The sequence below is a fragment of the Mytilus californianus genome, unplaced genomic scaffold (assembly GCF_021869535.1).
Source record: "Mytilus californianus isolate M0D057914Y unplaced genomic scaffold, xbMytCali1.0.p SCAF_1, whole genome shotgun sequence".
In the NCBI taxonomy this organism is placed as follows: domain Eukaryota; kingdom Metazoa; phylum Mollusca; class Bivalvia; order Mytilida; family Mytilidae; genus Mytilus; species Mytilus californianus.
In genome coordinates, this window is record NW_026262581.1 from 119262247 (window position 1) to 119280455 (window position 18209).

At 31.7% G+C, this 18209-nt stretch overlaps 1 protein-coding gene across 1 annotated transcript in view; it reads left to right on the plus strand.

Annotated features, from left to right (window-relative positions):
• The window catches only part of LOC127732352 (orexin receptor type 2-like), a 66604-nt gene that overhangs the window by 19891 nt on the left and 28504 nt on the right, over positions 1-18209 (plus strand). Inside the window, exon 2 of the mRNA XM_052241392.1 lies at positions 12523-12907. Coding sequence (XP_052097352.1) covers positions 12523-12907 — 385 coding nt within the window. The remainder of the gene's footprint in view (positions 1-12522; positions 12908-18209) is intronic.

Here is an 18209-nt window from a genome sequence, read left to right on the forward strand (position 1 = left end):
TCGGGACTGTTTGAAAGTTAAAAATCCAAAATACATTTGTAACAAGAATACGTTTCTGTTGTTATTTGTTTCACATTTCCGCAATCCCTCTTTCACATACCAAATATTTCGTAAATTTTCCGGAAAGCATACATTTGCCTCCATGGTTTCCAAAATCCATAGATATTACAGAAACTTACACTCACAACAAAAAACCCAATAATTTCGTCAAAATATTGACTATGATGCCCTCTCTTGTTTCTTTATTCCTGTGAAAAAGAAACCATCAAAAGAGTAGAAAACGTGTTTCTATTTTCACATTCAAATGCATAGAAGGTGGTCCTTTGCTGATAATCTAATTTGGCAAATGGGAAGTATGATACACTCCTTGTCCTGAATAAGAATGACGCACTTGTCACCGTACGTAATGCGGCAATCAATCAATATTATCTAAGACGACAAAAGACTCCTACAGCTCAATGTCTATAATTATATAGGAAACTTTAGTTTTCAATTTCTCTTTCCTTGAGCAACCGACAACCCCTACTTACGCTAAGAGATATATACACTAAAGATTGTTCCCTCTACAAGAGCTTTTTACAGATCAATATGGCCATTGCATTATCAACTATGACTCTGAGACACTCAACTTTTATCGAAGAAAAATATGTCACAACATTTTAACGAAACTTAAAAAGCTGTAACCAAGGTTTCTAATCTAATATGCACTGGTTCAAAAAACCAGACAAAAATTTAAAAACTTTCAATCAATTTCATCATCTTCATCTTTTGCTCATATGTTTACCAAGAGCTATGACAACCATTAACAAGCAATCGATACATTGCATAACACAATGTGGCAATGAAGGTTTTAAATAACACAATGTGGCAATAAAGGTTTTAAATAACACAATGTGGCAATACAGGTTTTAAATAACACAATGTGGCAATAAAGGTTTTAAATAAGACAATGTGGCAATAAAGGTTTTAAATAACACAATGTGGCAATAAAGGTTTTAAATAAGACAATGTGGCAATAAAGGTTTTAAATAACACAATGTGGCAATAAAGGTTTTAAATAACACAATGTGGCAATAAAGGTTTTAAATAACACAATGTGGCAATAAAGGTTTTAAATAAGACGAAAAGCAATTAAATGTTAAGAAATGTTTCTGATATTTTTGTTGCAATACTAAACCTAAGAAATAAGAAAAGTATTTTTTTTCATTGCATTTTTTTAACTAGTTGTTGCATAGTTAATAGTTTCTTCGTGTTGGAAACAACGTCATTTTTTTAAAATCAAAACATTGTTCTCATATCATTTAGTTTTTTCTGATCCGACCAAACATGGCTTTGTTTTTTTTTGTGAAATTAAACTGCCTGCCCTTCTCTTTGCCCATATATTATAAATATGGTCTTGTCCTTAAATTCACGAAACAGTTGTATTTGGACGATAACACTCACTATAGGAGACGACTAAGTTGTATTAACTGTCCGATCCTATTTAGTATATCTAATAGCAAATAAAGTTGTTTCAATGAGAGAAAAAAAAATTTAAAAAAACAACAACATAGAAAACAAACTACAAATCTTACAATGTACTTTGTCGTGAACTCTGTAATATCTGTCGCTGTCCGTTTTGTTAAATATACTTTAGGTTTTATTTTGTTGATGAACTGTTCACAATATGTATAAACAAACTGCAAGTGCTCATGAGCTGTTACAGTAGTTAAACTACAAGGAATGTTTACACAATATAATAATGACATAGTTTGTTCTATTGTAAAAGAAACAATTGCATTAAACTTTGAAATGCAAACACTGCAGACACATTAAATATATAAGCCGGCATTATGTTTTTATGTATGTATTGGAAGAAAGCCAACTGAATGGGAAAACCTGAAAAGTTATAAAACTATTATAAAAGTCTATCACATGCATCCCGAAAAATATAGATTCCATCACTGCAACAAGTGTGTTAAGATATTTCTCCACTCGAGACTGTTAAATTTTAATATTTAAAGCGCGAGGCTTGCCGAGCTTTTTGAATATTTAAAAATAACTGTTGAGAGTGGAGAAATATCGCAATACACGAGTTATAGTGGTGGAATCTGTTTCTCTAATGATTTTTATCCTTCCTTTTCAAAGATTTGCAGAAAGTTGTGTTCTTTATACGTGACGTCATCAGGCATGGTCGCCTTTTTTCACTGAGGACGTCACAATAGGAAATTCAGAAGAAATCAAGAAAAATTTAACGTCATAATTAAATTTCGACCAATCATTTGCTGAGAACCGAAACTTCACTAGTGAGCAGAAATATTTTTCTCACACCGCTCAAGAAATTTGAAAATAGCACAAAAATTAGAGAAACGTCTTTCTTATCTTTCGACAAAACGTTTATTTGTATATTGTTAATATGTATATGTTCTCTGTAACGTGTTTTTGTTTTTATGAGAAAATAAAGTATTCATTCATATTCCAGTATTTCTAACCTACTTTTTGCAAATATAAAATATATTCGAGTCCATGTGTTATTAGATTTGTGTCTTATATTAAGGTTTACTGCATATATATTCTTAGACATTAAGAATAATTTGTTCCTACGAAATTTACGATCCTCTTCATAGCTATTAAACATTGCAAAGTCCTAGCTCAGGGACGATGGTATCTTTGAAGATTAAGGAATCTTACTTAATCCGGATTTGCTATCTTAAATTTGGTTATGAGATCGCATGACAAAAATGCTAGCGGGAGATTTTTTTTCTCGTTCCTTTGTGAATTCGCAGTATTCATTTTGCGAAGTTTATTCAGTGCAAGTTTCGTGTTAAACAGCAAATCATGCTGTTTTACTCCGCTAAAGAAATTACTTAGTAATATCTTTAACCACAAATATCCATACCTTTCAATCAGGTTGCACTCTCATGTTAGCAGTTTCATAATCGAAGGAACAATGTCATTGTTCGTACACCAGTAAATACGGAACGACCATGGTTTACCGATCGCAACTTTTTTGATGTACGAATGTTTTAGATATTAAATAGTAAAATTAATTACGAATAGAACTAACTACATCTTTATATTAAATCTGGAAGATTTTTTTCCCCCGCTTCTAATATTTTTTTCAAATTTCTCCGGTATGTTTGTTTGTTAAGAGTATGTTTGCAAAAAGCCTGTTGGAGAAAATTTAAGGAAAATTAAAGTATTTCGTGACAGTACATGTTTCCTAAAATGAAAGCTGTCATGTAGTGGTATAATATAGAATTTAGAATGAACTTGGAAAAACTAAACGGTATTTTCTCAAGCTTTTATCGCTTTGCAGCTTATGTTTACGCTTTTTATGGTTTCAAATCAATTGAAAATATACTAAAAGTTATATAATCTAGATCTTAATCGATATTCCACCCCTTCAAACAAGCTTCCTTCGTCTTGTGGAATGGTTATATATCAGAAAGCCAAATATTGCATTTTTAGAACAAGAATATTCATGGATACTGCTGTGACATTGGTTGTGTACGGTATGTCTCTCATGTCCTTGGTTATTTTTTTATGTTTGTAACAAGAAACTAAAAAACATTTAGTTTTCATTCATTATAAAGTTATCAAAAAATACGTAATCCGCTTTTTTCAGTTGAAATAAGTCAGAAAAATCAGCTATAACAATTTTGGAAATTGCACGCGAAGCCATTTGAATTAAAATAAACGAATTTCAGAGAAAGTTTTATACAAATCTAGTATATAAGACAAAGGATACTTTTATTCCCAGACGGAACAACCACACTAGTTATTACAGAAACAACTTTAGTCTATAAAAAACAAATCCGTTATATATCGAAATCAGAGATTAATCCTAATCAGGATTCCAGATGTAATCTTACAAAAAGTAGCCTAAAACGCACAATCGCAGTTTATCATATGTGTTATGAAAGTCTGTTTTAGATTTTGCAAAAATAATAGACCCTAGTCAAAAGACAACGAAATATTAGATGACAGCTAGTGGATTTCAGCCTGTGTTCAATTGTTGATTCTCAGTTTGCTAAACCCTTCTTGAGCACACGAGCTCGCGATCATGAACGTGTCGTTATCACTGAGATATGCACTATCCGTTTATTTTACTTTATGATCTATGTGTTTGGTTTTCTTTTCTTTCATGACTTGCTGGAATATATCTGTTTTAAGAAGGACTCCTATGTTTTTCAAATTCATGTGATCTATTTTGTAAACTACTATTTACCTTTTTGTCTTCTTTTTGCTTTGGGTCGTGGAAGCATGTCCTTTGATTTGCGGTAATTTGTTTTTTTTTTATTTTGCAATTTCCAGTTTTGTTTTTTCTGCAATCACTTGAACATGAAATAAAGAAAGTCTTTTTCCCGGGTCAATGGATTTTCTTTTATTTGTAACGACTAGAGTATAAATCTGCTAAATGTATTGTTTTCTTCTTATCAAAACGATTATTACAGTTACAGCTCAGTCATTGTAAATAGCAATCAGGTTAAAAATTCAAGTTCAGTCAGAAACAAAACAAGTCAATAAAATGAACGGTTTTAAGCCCCGTCTTAAATACATTTACAAAAGAAAAATAATTTCCTGTCTAGGAAAACGTAAACAAAGTGTCGTTGTAAAATTTCTATTCTTGGTATAAGCGATTATTTTTGATAGCCGAACTACTTTACTTTGATTTTATTTGACCATTGGCGATATGTGAAATGACTTGTTCTAATTAATAGACAGACAATAGAACGGTGGTTGTGTTCGATAAAGATTATGCTTGGCGGTTACGATATTAATAGGAAATCTTCTGTATGTGGGAAACATGTTAAATGTTTTATACATATTTGGTAGTTCGCTATTTTATTTACAGAATTGTCTATCGAATGTAATGGATAAAAATTTCATCAGAAGATTAACATTTGAATTATATTCCGTCCGCTGTCACATGAAAAGACATTAAATCTCTGTTCGTGTTAGTAACAGGTCTTCAAAAATAACCTTCATCAGGTAAAATCGGAACTGACAGTCTGTTGTAAGGAATTCAAATGCTGTAAATTCAGAAATTTTTGTGTGCATTTATTATTGCGATTCTTGAACGATTGACATAAAAATGCGAGATCAATTTTTGAGATTTCAGGAAATCAAGCATACAAATAATGCTATCAAAATTTAAATTGAGAAAACAAAAATTGTTCCGTTGTAAGAAAACTTTTTTAAACTTGATCTCTTGATTCATCAGTTTAGAGTAACGCCCAATAAATGTTCTTTAACATATATCAGATATATACATCTGTTCTGCAGGTGATAAAACTTAGTAAACGGTTTAGCTAACAACGATATTTTTAAACCACGAACAAAATTCTTGAAGCTAGGGTACTAATTAACAAATTTTCTTTAGTAGCTTTTGAAAATGTTTTGGAGATGTGGTATGCTGGATGATATTCGACTATTCGACATAACTTTACTAGTGCAAAATTCTGTTTAACCAGGTTGACTGGATTCAAGACGTCGAAAGTATATAAAGAGAGAAACCCTTGAATATCCATAACCACGGCTATCCGATTAAGCAAATAAACCAGACAGTTTTCGCAAGTAAAGAGAAGTGTATTAAACCAAATAGTTGTGTGACGGTATGACAAGTTACAATTTACTATCATTTACGATATATTGAAAAGATGAACTGCATAGACTTACGATGTCCATGCAATTATACATGTGCTGGGTAGTCATCACCCGACTTGGCCAAATTAGAAATCTAGAAAAATTATGAATAAACTTAACAGAGACTAACAAGTTCTTCCATTAAAAGTTCATACAAAATTCCCTAAATGACAAAAAAATAACATATTATTTATTTGCAACCACTGGCGAGGTTCCTGACTTAAGACAGGCACATGAACACGTGTAAGAGATCAAAGACATTAAACTTTCTATCACTGTGACATCAAAACCAAAATACTTCATTAGAGCAGTCAAAATTTCTATGGTGTACTTTCCTGGTTTAGTTGTAAAATACGTACCAAACATAATTTTCTCCTTGACAACATTTATGTACATTTCTGCAGTTAAGTTTATCGAGAGGTTGTAGGTATTCCTATGGGTACCAATTGTGTCCCTTTAATAGAAAACTTGTTCCTATACTGTTATGAATTACAGTTTATGGCCAAACTCAGCAAAGAATCGTCTAAATTCCATTTAAATGATAAATTCAACAACACTTACCATTTTCTTGATGATATTTTTTCGTTAAATAATCAAGAATTCTCTAAATATACTTCTGAAATTTACCCAAAGGAGATTAGTTTAAATAAATAAATTAATCAAATAATAAAAGCAATAACTGTACTTTCCTAGATTTAGATATTTCAGTATAACACCAGAAACTCTTCACAAAAATTTACGACAAATAGGATGATTTTTCTTTCCCTATTGTTAATTTTTCTTTTTTGGACGGTGATGTTTCTTTGGCATCGTATTATATATCCCAACTCGTTCGCTATGGCCGTATCTGTAGTGGCTAGGATTTCAATGAGCGTAATCTATGATTACTAGTAAATTAAGTCAGGGATTTCGTTACCACAAGTTACTTAAAACCTTTGCTAAATTCTTCAATAGACACAAAGATTTGGTTTACAAGTTTGGCTGTACCTGTAGAAAACGTATTTCAAACGGAATAGCACATCCTAAATTTTACGGTGATGTTGTTAACCGTACCCGGAAATTTAGATACGATCCGTGTAAACATATCAATCCTTTAAATAAACTTATTCTAAAAGGTTACCAATTCAACACTGTAATGAAATCTTTGAATATTGTTTTATTGGTATAACTATTGATTTTGTAATCAGTAAATTAAAACCATACTACATAGTATTGTTATACACATATGTACTTTCACGGTAATACAATCTGTCGATACCTATATTTTAGCATTGCACAAGGTCATGTTTTTCTCTGACTGTTAATGAAGTCTTTACACTAAATCCATTAGATGTTGGATGTGTAATGATTGATATTTTTGTATTAGATGCATGCATTTTTTTATTAGTTGTTATGGGCTTTGAACTAGCTGTCAGTAACTGCGAGTACTCTCAGATCTGTACTTGGTGTCTTTTTTGTTGTAAGGATGAAGGATGGATAAATACCCTGCCACGTCCGGTCTGTGCTTTTGTTTGATGTTTTATGCTTTGTATCAATCTGATGAGTTAAGCTCTTTTCAAATGATTTTTATTGTTTGTTCTCATATTGTAATGTTACACCACTGTTCCAGGTTAGGAGAGGGTTTGGCGACAGTAAATTAGTTTAACCCCGCCACATTCTATAGGTGCCTGTTCCAAGTCAGGAGCCTGAAGTTCAGTGGTTGTCGTTGGTTCATGTCTGTCATATATGTTTTTTCGTAAATTGTATTGTTATAAATTAGGTCGTTAGTTTTCTCAATTGCATTGTTTCATATTTTTAATGTCGGAGCTATTTATAGCCGACTATACGGTATGGGTTTTTCTCATTGTTGAAGGCCGTACGGTTGCCTATAATTGCTTACATCCGCTTCATTTGAACTTTGGTGGATAGTTGCCTCATTGACAATCATACCACACCTCCTTATTTTTATATTATTCGCATAAAAGACATGTGAAAAAATCTTTGTCATCAAATTAATAAATTGCGTGTGATTTTAGTGTTGTAAATGTTTCGTTACATTATACAAAAAACCTCTCTTGTGTAATGTATGAGCGAAGGAAAGACACACGCTGATAATGCGTATTAAGCATACTCATATATTATAGACAATAAAAGTAAATAGTCACATTAATGAATACTATAAAGAACACGTATTCCTCATAAGTCTTATATTTGCACTCGTAATATTACCTTAATTAAGAACATGAAGACATAAAAACCAAGCATGAGGCTATATCAACGGACTAAGAAAAATATATTATTAGCGTCAACTTATTTGATATTTTAGGGCAAACTGTTGTATAGTGCATTTTCCTTCTAAAATAATAAATCAGCATCACGTTTTTAATCTACATCTTTGCACTGTTTTTTGTAGGGTTTTATTTTGTCTTGTTTTATTTTACTTCTGGTAAGGATGTTGTATGTTATTCGTCTGTCTGATTACCCACTCCATCCCGGTATCGTTTCGCACTTTTTTAAGTCACATTAAAAAAGTTAGGTGCTTTCATGAACATATTTTATTGAACATAACTAAAAAAAACATTTTAGCTCCGACATAATCTTCAATTTGTTGAAGGCGGTCACTTTATGGTAGAAGTATGTTCATGTGTCTTTCGTTTAACAGTGACAGCGTCAGCGGTGGTTTTAAATAACACTTTTAGTAACACTTTGCAAATTAGTCACGTCTAAAACGTTTTCTGGATTTATCATCATCAAGAACGCACAGCCAAACAATTGAAAACCAAGGATGTAAAGGTATTTGAAAACGTAAGGGACTATATGACCAAACAAGACCTTAAAAATTAGACAAATCCTTCGAAGGTCAACTTTGCCTGGAGGAGTTTGAACCTTAGTTTCATACTATTTTCGAAATGTATGAAACATAATTTTAAAAAAGGTATGCTTCAAATCATGTTAGTACCGAAACACTGATTATTGAGCTGGTGATACCCTCGATGGATTAAATTCTACCAGCAAAGGAATCGACCCAGTACATGAAAATAACACTTTATAAATTAGTTGCGCCTGAATCGCTTTCTGTATTTACCCTTATCAGGAACGCCCGAAGCCAAAATATTGAAAGTCCTTGCATGTACAAGTATCATAAAACGTGATGAGCTATATGACTAAAAAAGGACCCCAATAGCCAAAATTATATCCTAATGGATTTATTTACCCAGATAGGGAATTCGACTTTCATAGCAGATCATTCTGTGGTCTCTGTGGTCTCTATTCTCAGGTTTTCTCGGACCATTTTAAAGGTTGAAAATGACCACAGAAAACCATTATTTTATTATTAAAGACCGTATGTTTACCTCTCTAGGCGTGTGTTTGTTTTAATATACCCAACATTTGAAATTAAATTCAATGAATTTTTTGCTCCTACTTGAAGCTGGTAATGAAAAAACATTAAGCATTAAATTTAACCTTATTATCTTGTGACGCTGAACCATACAAAACTATGCAACAATACAAACATGAATGGAACACAATTATAAAATGCTTTAAACCCGCCACATATTATGTCATGTCTAAATGATTATTTGGAGAATTAAGTGTTGCATAGTTTCTCATTAGTTTGTTCACATGCTTAGACTCGTGATTATTTTGATAGAGCTCGACGTCACTGAATGTCTTTTGATTATTATTCAGTAGTCGTTGGGTTGCCGTCTCATTGACGTATGTCCCCAGTATAAATAAAGGCAACCGTAGTATACCGCTGTTCAAAAGTCATAAATCGATTGAGAGAAAACAAATCCGGGTTACAAATTAAAACCGAGGGAAACACATCAACTATAAGAGGAAAACAACGGAACAACAGAAACACTGAAGTGCAACAAAAACAAACGCCAATGCAACATACATAGAAACGAACTATTTGATAACAACTGCCATATTCCTGACTTGGTACAGGAACACAATTATAAAATGATATTTATAATTGTGTTCCATGCTTTTAATAATTTAGAATAAAAGATTGTTCATAGAAATTTCATGTCAATAAAAATACTCTCAATATACTAGCGACTCATTCGATTAATGGACTTCTATCGAATGTTACTTCTGCAAACGTAGATAAACGGATTTATCCTACAATCACCCAACAATTATACAAATATGAGGTGCACATATAAATTTTGATTTATCTGAATTTGTAAAATGTTAACCCTTGATTTTCATTTTTTGATTATTACATATATATATATAGTATCGTGAAAAATGCCACAATTGCAATCAGTAATGTTATTCATTATTGATGTAGAAATGTATCTGTAGAATCCAAAATGTATATTCTATTGTATTTTTGGTTATTGTCTCATTGGCGTATATCCGAAGTTATATTCATACAAAAGTTTCTCATTTGACAAATTATACTCATATAATCGTCAATTTCCAGAAAGGATATTAATAGCTACAATTCACATATTGCAATTGCAAATTTGATTATAGATGTGAGGCTGTTGCAAAAATTGAATTATTATAGATTGTTGTTATCACGGAATTTAATAATTTAGAATGTAAAATATATAATACAATAATCTTACAGGTAATCAAATAGATAAACAATCGTGCCTTTTTTTCAAAAACTGATAAGAATATGTAACATTGTTGATTAAATTTTTATTCCAAATCTTCCAACAATCTTTCGCATATATCTAATCTGTGATATTATGTTGCTCTTTTGTTCTGAATGTAGAATTGATAAATATCAAATCAGTTTATTCTTAGTTCCACAAACCTTAGAACTGGTATTTTGATGGTTTTAAAATTCAAAATAAAGTCTTACATGAAGTATTTTAGGCATTATGATGTTCCATTTCATATTTAAATTCGATACTTCCTACACTTAAACATAGCTGCTAATAAATCTTAATGCATATCATATCACAAAGATATCATAAATTTTTAGTGTGGATAAGTTCGATTCATCATAAATGTTTTTAGTAATTTGAAAAAAAAATTAAACTGTGGAATTAGATTACCGTTCATCATTAGAATTTTTCTTTTTTGTTTTGAATATACATAACAGAATCGGATATTCTGTCCTCTCTGTTAAAAACAATTTATTCCAAGGCAAAAGTTCCTGAACTCTCCCGAGATTAAATCTTATAAAAATGGAATATTTAATTGTTCACTGAAAACCAAGTTAATGTGACAGATGCCTTTAAATCCATTCCAATACTTCTATTGAGCTTTAGTATCAAGGGAAATGAGGATTTCCTGGTACGATCATTTCCGTTTTGTTTCACCGTCATCAGAAAAGGCTTAGTCAAACGGTTACCTGACTTCGATACAAAATGTGAATATTGGTCTAATTTATCAGTAATGTATGCTACACAGAAAGAACGTGAAATGAAGGATAAAACATTTCGTATTTCTTTATTGTGTTTTGTTGTGAGACGAAGTCATGACATCAAATATAAATTTAACATTTCCCCCTTAATATAGAAAGAATTGGCAATTAACTAGAAAATATAAAAACGGTAAAGCATTTATCAATCAGTTACATGTTTTTCAGATCAATTACTAGAGAAGAAGTGGAAGAAAAAAACCTAGATAATTATCTTCCATTTGTTATACATAATATATCTCATGCCTTGATTGATGACATAAGAGACATCATATGAGTTATATTGCCTTTTTCGTCCTGAGGAAATCTTATTCATTTCCAGTTTTTCATCTGCATTTTATCAACGAATATATCTCAAATTGCATTTCTATGAAGTTGAAGTTACATGTTTAGCTGGGATTCGATATACGAGTAGAATTCAAAACTTGACCTTAAACGATTTTGACTGTCTGTTAAATTGACCATAGACGATTTTGACTGTCTGTTATGTTGACCATAGACAATTTTTGATTCTGTTAATTTGAATATAGACAATTTTTGATTCTGTCAAGTTGACCATAGACAATTTTTAACTCTGTTAAGTTGACCATAGACGATTTTGACTGTCTGTTAAGTTGACCATAGACGATTTTGACTGTCTGTTAAGTTGACCATAGTCAATTTTTGACTGTCTGTTAAGTTGACCATAGACGATTTTGACTGTCTGTTAAGTTGACCACAGACGATTTTGACTGTCTGTTAAGTTGACCATAGACGATTTTGACTGTCTGTTAAGTTGACTATAGTCAATTTTTGTCTCTGTCATGTTGACCATAGACGATTTTGACTGTCTGTTAAGTTGACCACAGACGATTTTGACTGTCTGTTAAGTTGATCGTAGACGATTTAGTGTTTTATGGACTTTTTTGTCTTTTCGTCGTCTTTCGTTTTTTGCCATGGTGTTGTCAGAATATCTCGACTAATGAGTTTTGAATGTCCCCCTGTATCTTTTGCCCAGGCCACACAAGAACCCCTCATAGAGTTGTTGCAAGGGTTCTCAACGTGAAAGAGAGAGACACTCTCTCTGCACGATGCATCGGATTTAATGTCCCCATTCTGACCGAACGTAGTTGCGAATTTATAGTTCCCGCACAGCCAAACGGACTCCCCTCATTTGCAAGGGATTTACTTCCGATCGGCGGAAGACGATGGGATTAACATATTTCTAAACCCCAGTCAACCATTGGGGTAGTTGACGTTAGATTTTTGTCTGTTTAGTGGAACTAAGACGGTTTTAACTGTCTGTTAAGTTGACCGTAGACAATTTTTGAAGGTCTGTTAAGACCCTTTCAATATTTTGATTATCTTAAATGTTTTATGTATATGGCTCCGAAACTGTTTGTTAACCTGAGCGTACCTGATGAAAGATAAAAAACAAAAAACGTGTTATGACCACTGAAATATGTAAAATAATACTTTTTATATTAGTGTCGTCTGCGAAAATCACAAAGTAGTTTTAATTATATAATTTCTTTTCTGTCTTTCAGACTGTTTCGATTTCGGTGTCAGTATTGACTCTAGCAGCCATTGCTGTGGAACGATGGTATGCGATTTGCCGACCACTAGCTTTCAAAAGTACACGCAGGAGAGCAAGAATTATAATATTTGTAATATGGATGGTCTCCGCATCTGTTGCTCTTCCCGATATAATTTTCCTACGATTGAAGAGATTTGAACGAGTACCAGAAAATGTTTCTGACTTGCTTATGTCGTGTCAGCCAGGTTTAGACCAGGAGCAGCAGACAGTTTATCAGATAGCGTTAATTGTACTACTGTATCTATTGCCGATGATTTGCATTTGCGTCGCGTATATACAAATTTCGCATGTTCTGTGGAAAGGAGACATTCCTGGAGATGGTGACTCAAGATCAGGTGTGTACGCTAAATATGTTATTTAATCTTTATATGCTGGTAGAAAGGGTTATGGTCACATGCTTTGATAATTATATATATTATATTTTCTTTTCTTGCAAGTCGAAAGGCTTGCACATGTTGATCCAGCCAGGCAAATATACTATTTCTGAAACGTTCTGCGTCGTTTGTAATCATGAAACTATTTTAAAAAATAAGAAGACTATTTAATGAAATTTATATATATGTATATATATAACGCGTCTAAATATGAGTCAACGATCTTTCTTTCGAGGGCGCTGATCGTTACGAGTAATGATACCTGTACACAATAAATAAATTATATAAACGCCTAAAAAGTGCACAAAACAACACTAAAATTAAAAAAAGGAAACATTAAATGTAGGTATTTATAGATATTTCGGATAACAGATATCCTTCATCAGTATGATTATGATGTAAAATGAATCATATCAATCTATTCTGATTTAACTATAAGAATCTTTAAATTTATACAATTATAACCGAACAACGCTTGTACAATTCTAAAATTTAAAAAATGACGTAGGTTAGGTATTTACAACAGAGACTGCATAGATATGCTTCAAACAAAAATAGTAGTGTGCGATATGAACTGGTACATTTCTAAAATTTCAGAGATGACGAAAGTTGACAAAGACTACGTAGAAATACATTCCTAATAAATAGAACTGACCGATTTGAGCTGGTATAATACTCAAATTTTAAATTTGACGAAGATAAAGTAATTACAACAGAGGCTCTGTTGTGGTCGAGTGTTCTAGGGCGCTGGATACGGTGCAGGCGGTGTTGCCACGATGTCACAGAAGCAAGAGTTTGATTCCCACTGAGGGAAGAACAAAAATTTGCTAACGCAAATTTGAAGATCTAACATTGTTGGGCTAAATTTGAGACGAGTTATACATATATTATGGTGTAAGCCCTGTATAACCACGTGTTATCCGATGTAGAATGTCTGTCATAAAGCTATCACATGTTTAGACGTGTATAATAGAATTAAAATTTGATGTGGCGGAATGGTAATTAACATTATCATCCTTTACGACAGACAAAATAACTGATCTGAAAGGTAAACCATCTATATCTAGTACTCTCAGATCTGTACTTAGTGCTGTTTTGTTATGGGGATGTATAAGTACCCTGCCACGTCCACTCTGTGTTTTTGTTACTTGTTTTTGCTGTGTATCTATCTGATGAGTTAAGCCCTTTTCAACTGATTTTTATAGTTTGTTCATATGTTGTACTGTTACAACACTGTCATAGGTAAGGGGAGGGTTTGGGCGCCCGCTAACATGTTTAACCCTACCACATTCTGTATGTGCCTGTCCCAAGTCAGGAGCCTATAATTCAGTGGTTGTCGTTTGTTGCTGCATATCATATTTGTTTTTCGTTCATTAATTTGTACATAGATCAGGCCGTTAGTTTTCTCGTTTGAATAGTTTTACATTTGTCATTTCGGTGCCTTTTATAGCTGACTATGCGGTATGGGCTTTGCTCATTGTTGAAGGCCGTATGGTGACCCATTGTTGTTAATTTCTGTGTCATTTGGTCTCTTGTGGAGAGTTGTCTAATTGGCAATCATACAACATCTTCTTATTTTTTTTATATTGTAAGCAATTTAGTGTACCAACTTCGTTAATGAAAGGGGGATGCTATGTTGTATTTTTTTTCGTGACATTTTTATCGAGGAAAATCAGAATAATTTTTTCAACAATTTTTAATGAATTGAACTATTCAGAATTATTTCCTTTTTTGAATGGCAATTCAGTTTTTCTTAATCTGAGAATTAGGATTACATTTTATACTCCTCCCACCCCATTATAAAGTAGATTACTGTTATTCTATATAAAATAAGAATATTTGGTCATTTGATAGAGTAAAAGGTATATACAGACGTAAAAAGTTAAGAAATGGCACGAAATCGTGATACATGTACATGTAACCCGAAAAACGAATATCCATACATGTAGGTCAAAGTATGATTTCCAATACAGTGTGAATCAACAAGATTTTCAAAATCCTACACACGAATGTGTTGAATCTGGTTGTTTTTAAAAGTGTTATGTAAGTTTGCATTATTAAATTCATCTCACATAATGTCCCTTTATTTTATATACCTATATGGAGTTATTTTCTTTCAGAACGATAGGTTATTCTTTCTTAGAATATAGCAAAGTGCTCTCGACCAATGAAATTGTAGAATTTGATGTCTCTTAATTGTGAAGAATGAATGTAAACCATGTTCTTAGTAAGGGGTTATCCTATTATTTGGGTATTTACAGTTCAAAACAAAGAGTTTCTATAAATGAGTTACAACTGCCCCCGAAGCACATTTATCAGATTGAAAGGATTTATCACGCAGTGATTGAAAATGACTAAAAGTTGAATTGTGAAACAAAAAAATCAAAATAAGTTGAAGTCTACTGGTGCAGTAAAACTGGTACCTTTAATGTTATTATGAAAATATTAATAACTTTAAATTACTAAAAAATTAAACAATATCAAAGCAATGCAAAAAAAGAAAAAAAAAGTTTTAAAATCAAAAACAACCTAAATCTTTCCAAAACTCTGATAACTGGACTAGCGGTTGGGAAGAATAGTTATTTCCGATATTCCGTTAAAATAAAAATAAAAAGGAATTTAATTTAAGTTTTGAATATATTTAAAACTTTTATAGGCATTTTATTTGAACATTCCCCTGCTATAATGAAATAGTATTTGATTTAAGAAGCCGGACCAAAATATTGGCTGTGAAAATAAAATTAGTTGTAACTCAAATATAGTTATTTATTTAAACTGTAAATAAAAAAAGGATAATTCCTCACTAAAATATTACATGATATACATTCATACTCACAATCAGGAAACATATACAATTCCTACCTTTTCTTTGGACTGTTGTCACCTAATGTCTATTACGCATTTTTTTTTTTAATATTTCCCAAATTATAAGAATGTCCTTACATCACTAAAACTAATCCATAATGAAATGCCGAAAAAGGAAGTCATGCATCAATTATAAACATTGCAATGACAAAGACACTAATTCCTTGAATACAACCAATCAAGAGATCATTTGAGCCTTGCGCACTTTACAATATTCTAAGTTTGTAAGAGAATGATAATCCCTTACTTCATGATAAGTACTCGCTAACGCTCGTACTTAATCATGAAGAAAGGGATTATCATTCTCTTACATATACGAAGAATCTACCCGGACGATACCATGTTTCAATGAAATATGCTCTAAGGCATAAAATAATGACCTGTGTGAGGTCATTATTTTCCTTGATAAAAATGCAAACTTTAATTTACTTCAAATTATATTCGTCTGATAGTTTCTGTTGCCGATTTGGGAATTTATTTTTTAAAGTTCAATCTATGATAGGTGTAAAAAAATCGTCATTGCCCGAATTCTAATTTTAGAAACAAATAATGTGAAGTTTTGTTAATTTATCGCTACAATACAGTGACATTATTATATATGCGAGATGAATTTTAATGTAAAACTTTCATAACACTTTAAAATAAAGCCAGATTTAACATATTCGTGTGCAAGATTTTGAAAATCTTATTGATCCACACTGAATAGGTTGATTGATTGATGGTTACTTAACGTCCAGTGGCAAATATTTCATGCATGTTTAGGACGATACACACAGAATAGGAAATCATAGTGTGACCTACATGTATTGATATTCGTTTTCGTGTAACATGTACATATATCACGATTTCGTGCCCCTTCTTGTCAGTTCTTAACTTTTTTACATTTATGTATACCTTTTACTCTATTAAATGATTAACTAATAAAATATTCTTATATTCTATTGAATAACATTCAAGTATCTCACAATGAGGTCGGGTGGGGGGAGGGTATATAATTATATCCTGATTATCTGTTAAAAAAATGTATTGCTATTCAAAAGAAAATCATTCTGAATATTTCATTCGATTCAATTAAAATTGTTGAAAAAATAATTACTTTTCCGCGATAAAATGTCATGACAAATTTTTATAGCACCTCCCCCTTTCCATAAACTAAGTTGGTACAAAAAATTACTTACAAAGTGTCTTGTATTTTTCATACACCGTTATCAGATGGTAACAATTCATTTGTGTCTTACTTCATCCAGTTACAGTAATATTTTTATTGTGTATGGATAATAATTTCTAAGGTTTATATCTAGATTAATTGGTGAGTTTTATTTCACATTCTAAATGACCCGTAGGGCGTATTAAAACCTGAACGCATTAGAAAGGAATATCCCACTTTAGTGTGGTTGGTAAAATAGGATGCTAAATTTTGCAAATCTTTATAAAAAACAATATTATTTTGACGGTATATAAGTCAGATAATGCATATTTTAAGGTTTTTCTTGTCGTAGAACACACATCGAGGTGTCAGGATTGCCCAAAGAAAGACCTCCCTACGGTCGGTCTTTCATTTAATCAATCCTGACACCCCTCGGTGTGTTCTACGACAAGAAAAACCTTAGTATATGTAAGAGAATGATAATCCCTTTCTTCATGATTAAGTACTCGCTAACGCTCGTACTTATCATGAAGTAAGGGATTATCATTCTCTTACAAACTTAGAATATTGTAAAGTGCTCAAGGCTCAAATGATCTCTTGATTGGTTGTATTCAAGAATTAGTTTCATTGTCAGTGCAATGTTTATAATTGATGCATGACTTCCTTTTTCGGCATTTCATTTATGGATTAGTTTTAGTGATGTAAGGACTTTCTTGTCATTTGGAAAATATTAAAAAAAAAGGCGTTATAGATATAAGGTGACACAACAGTACACGGAAAAGGTAGGATTTGTATATGTTTTCTGATTGTGAGTATGAATGTAAATCATGTTATATTTTAGTGAGGAACTATCCTTTTTTTATTCACAGTTTAAATCAAATAACACATTTGAGTTACAACTAAATTTTATTTCACAGCCAATATTTTGTTCCGGCTTTTTACATCAAATACTAATTCATTATGTCAGGGAAATGTTCAAATAAAATACCTTTAAAAGTTTTAATATGTCCAAAACTTAAATTAAATTCCTGTTTTTTTTAATTTTATCAGAATATTGGAAATAACTATTCTTCCCAACCGCTGATCCAGTAATCAAAGTTTTGGATAGCTAAAGATTTAGGTTATTTTTTTATTTTTTTGCATTGCTTTGATATTGTTTAATTATTAGTAATTTGAAGTTATTAATATTTTCATAACATTCACGGTACCAATTTTACTGCAGTAAACTTCAACTTATTTTGAGTTTTTTGT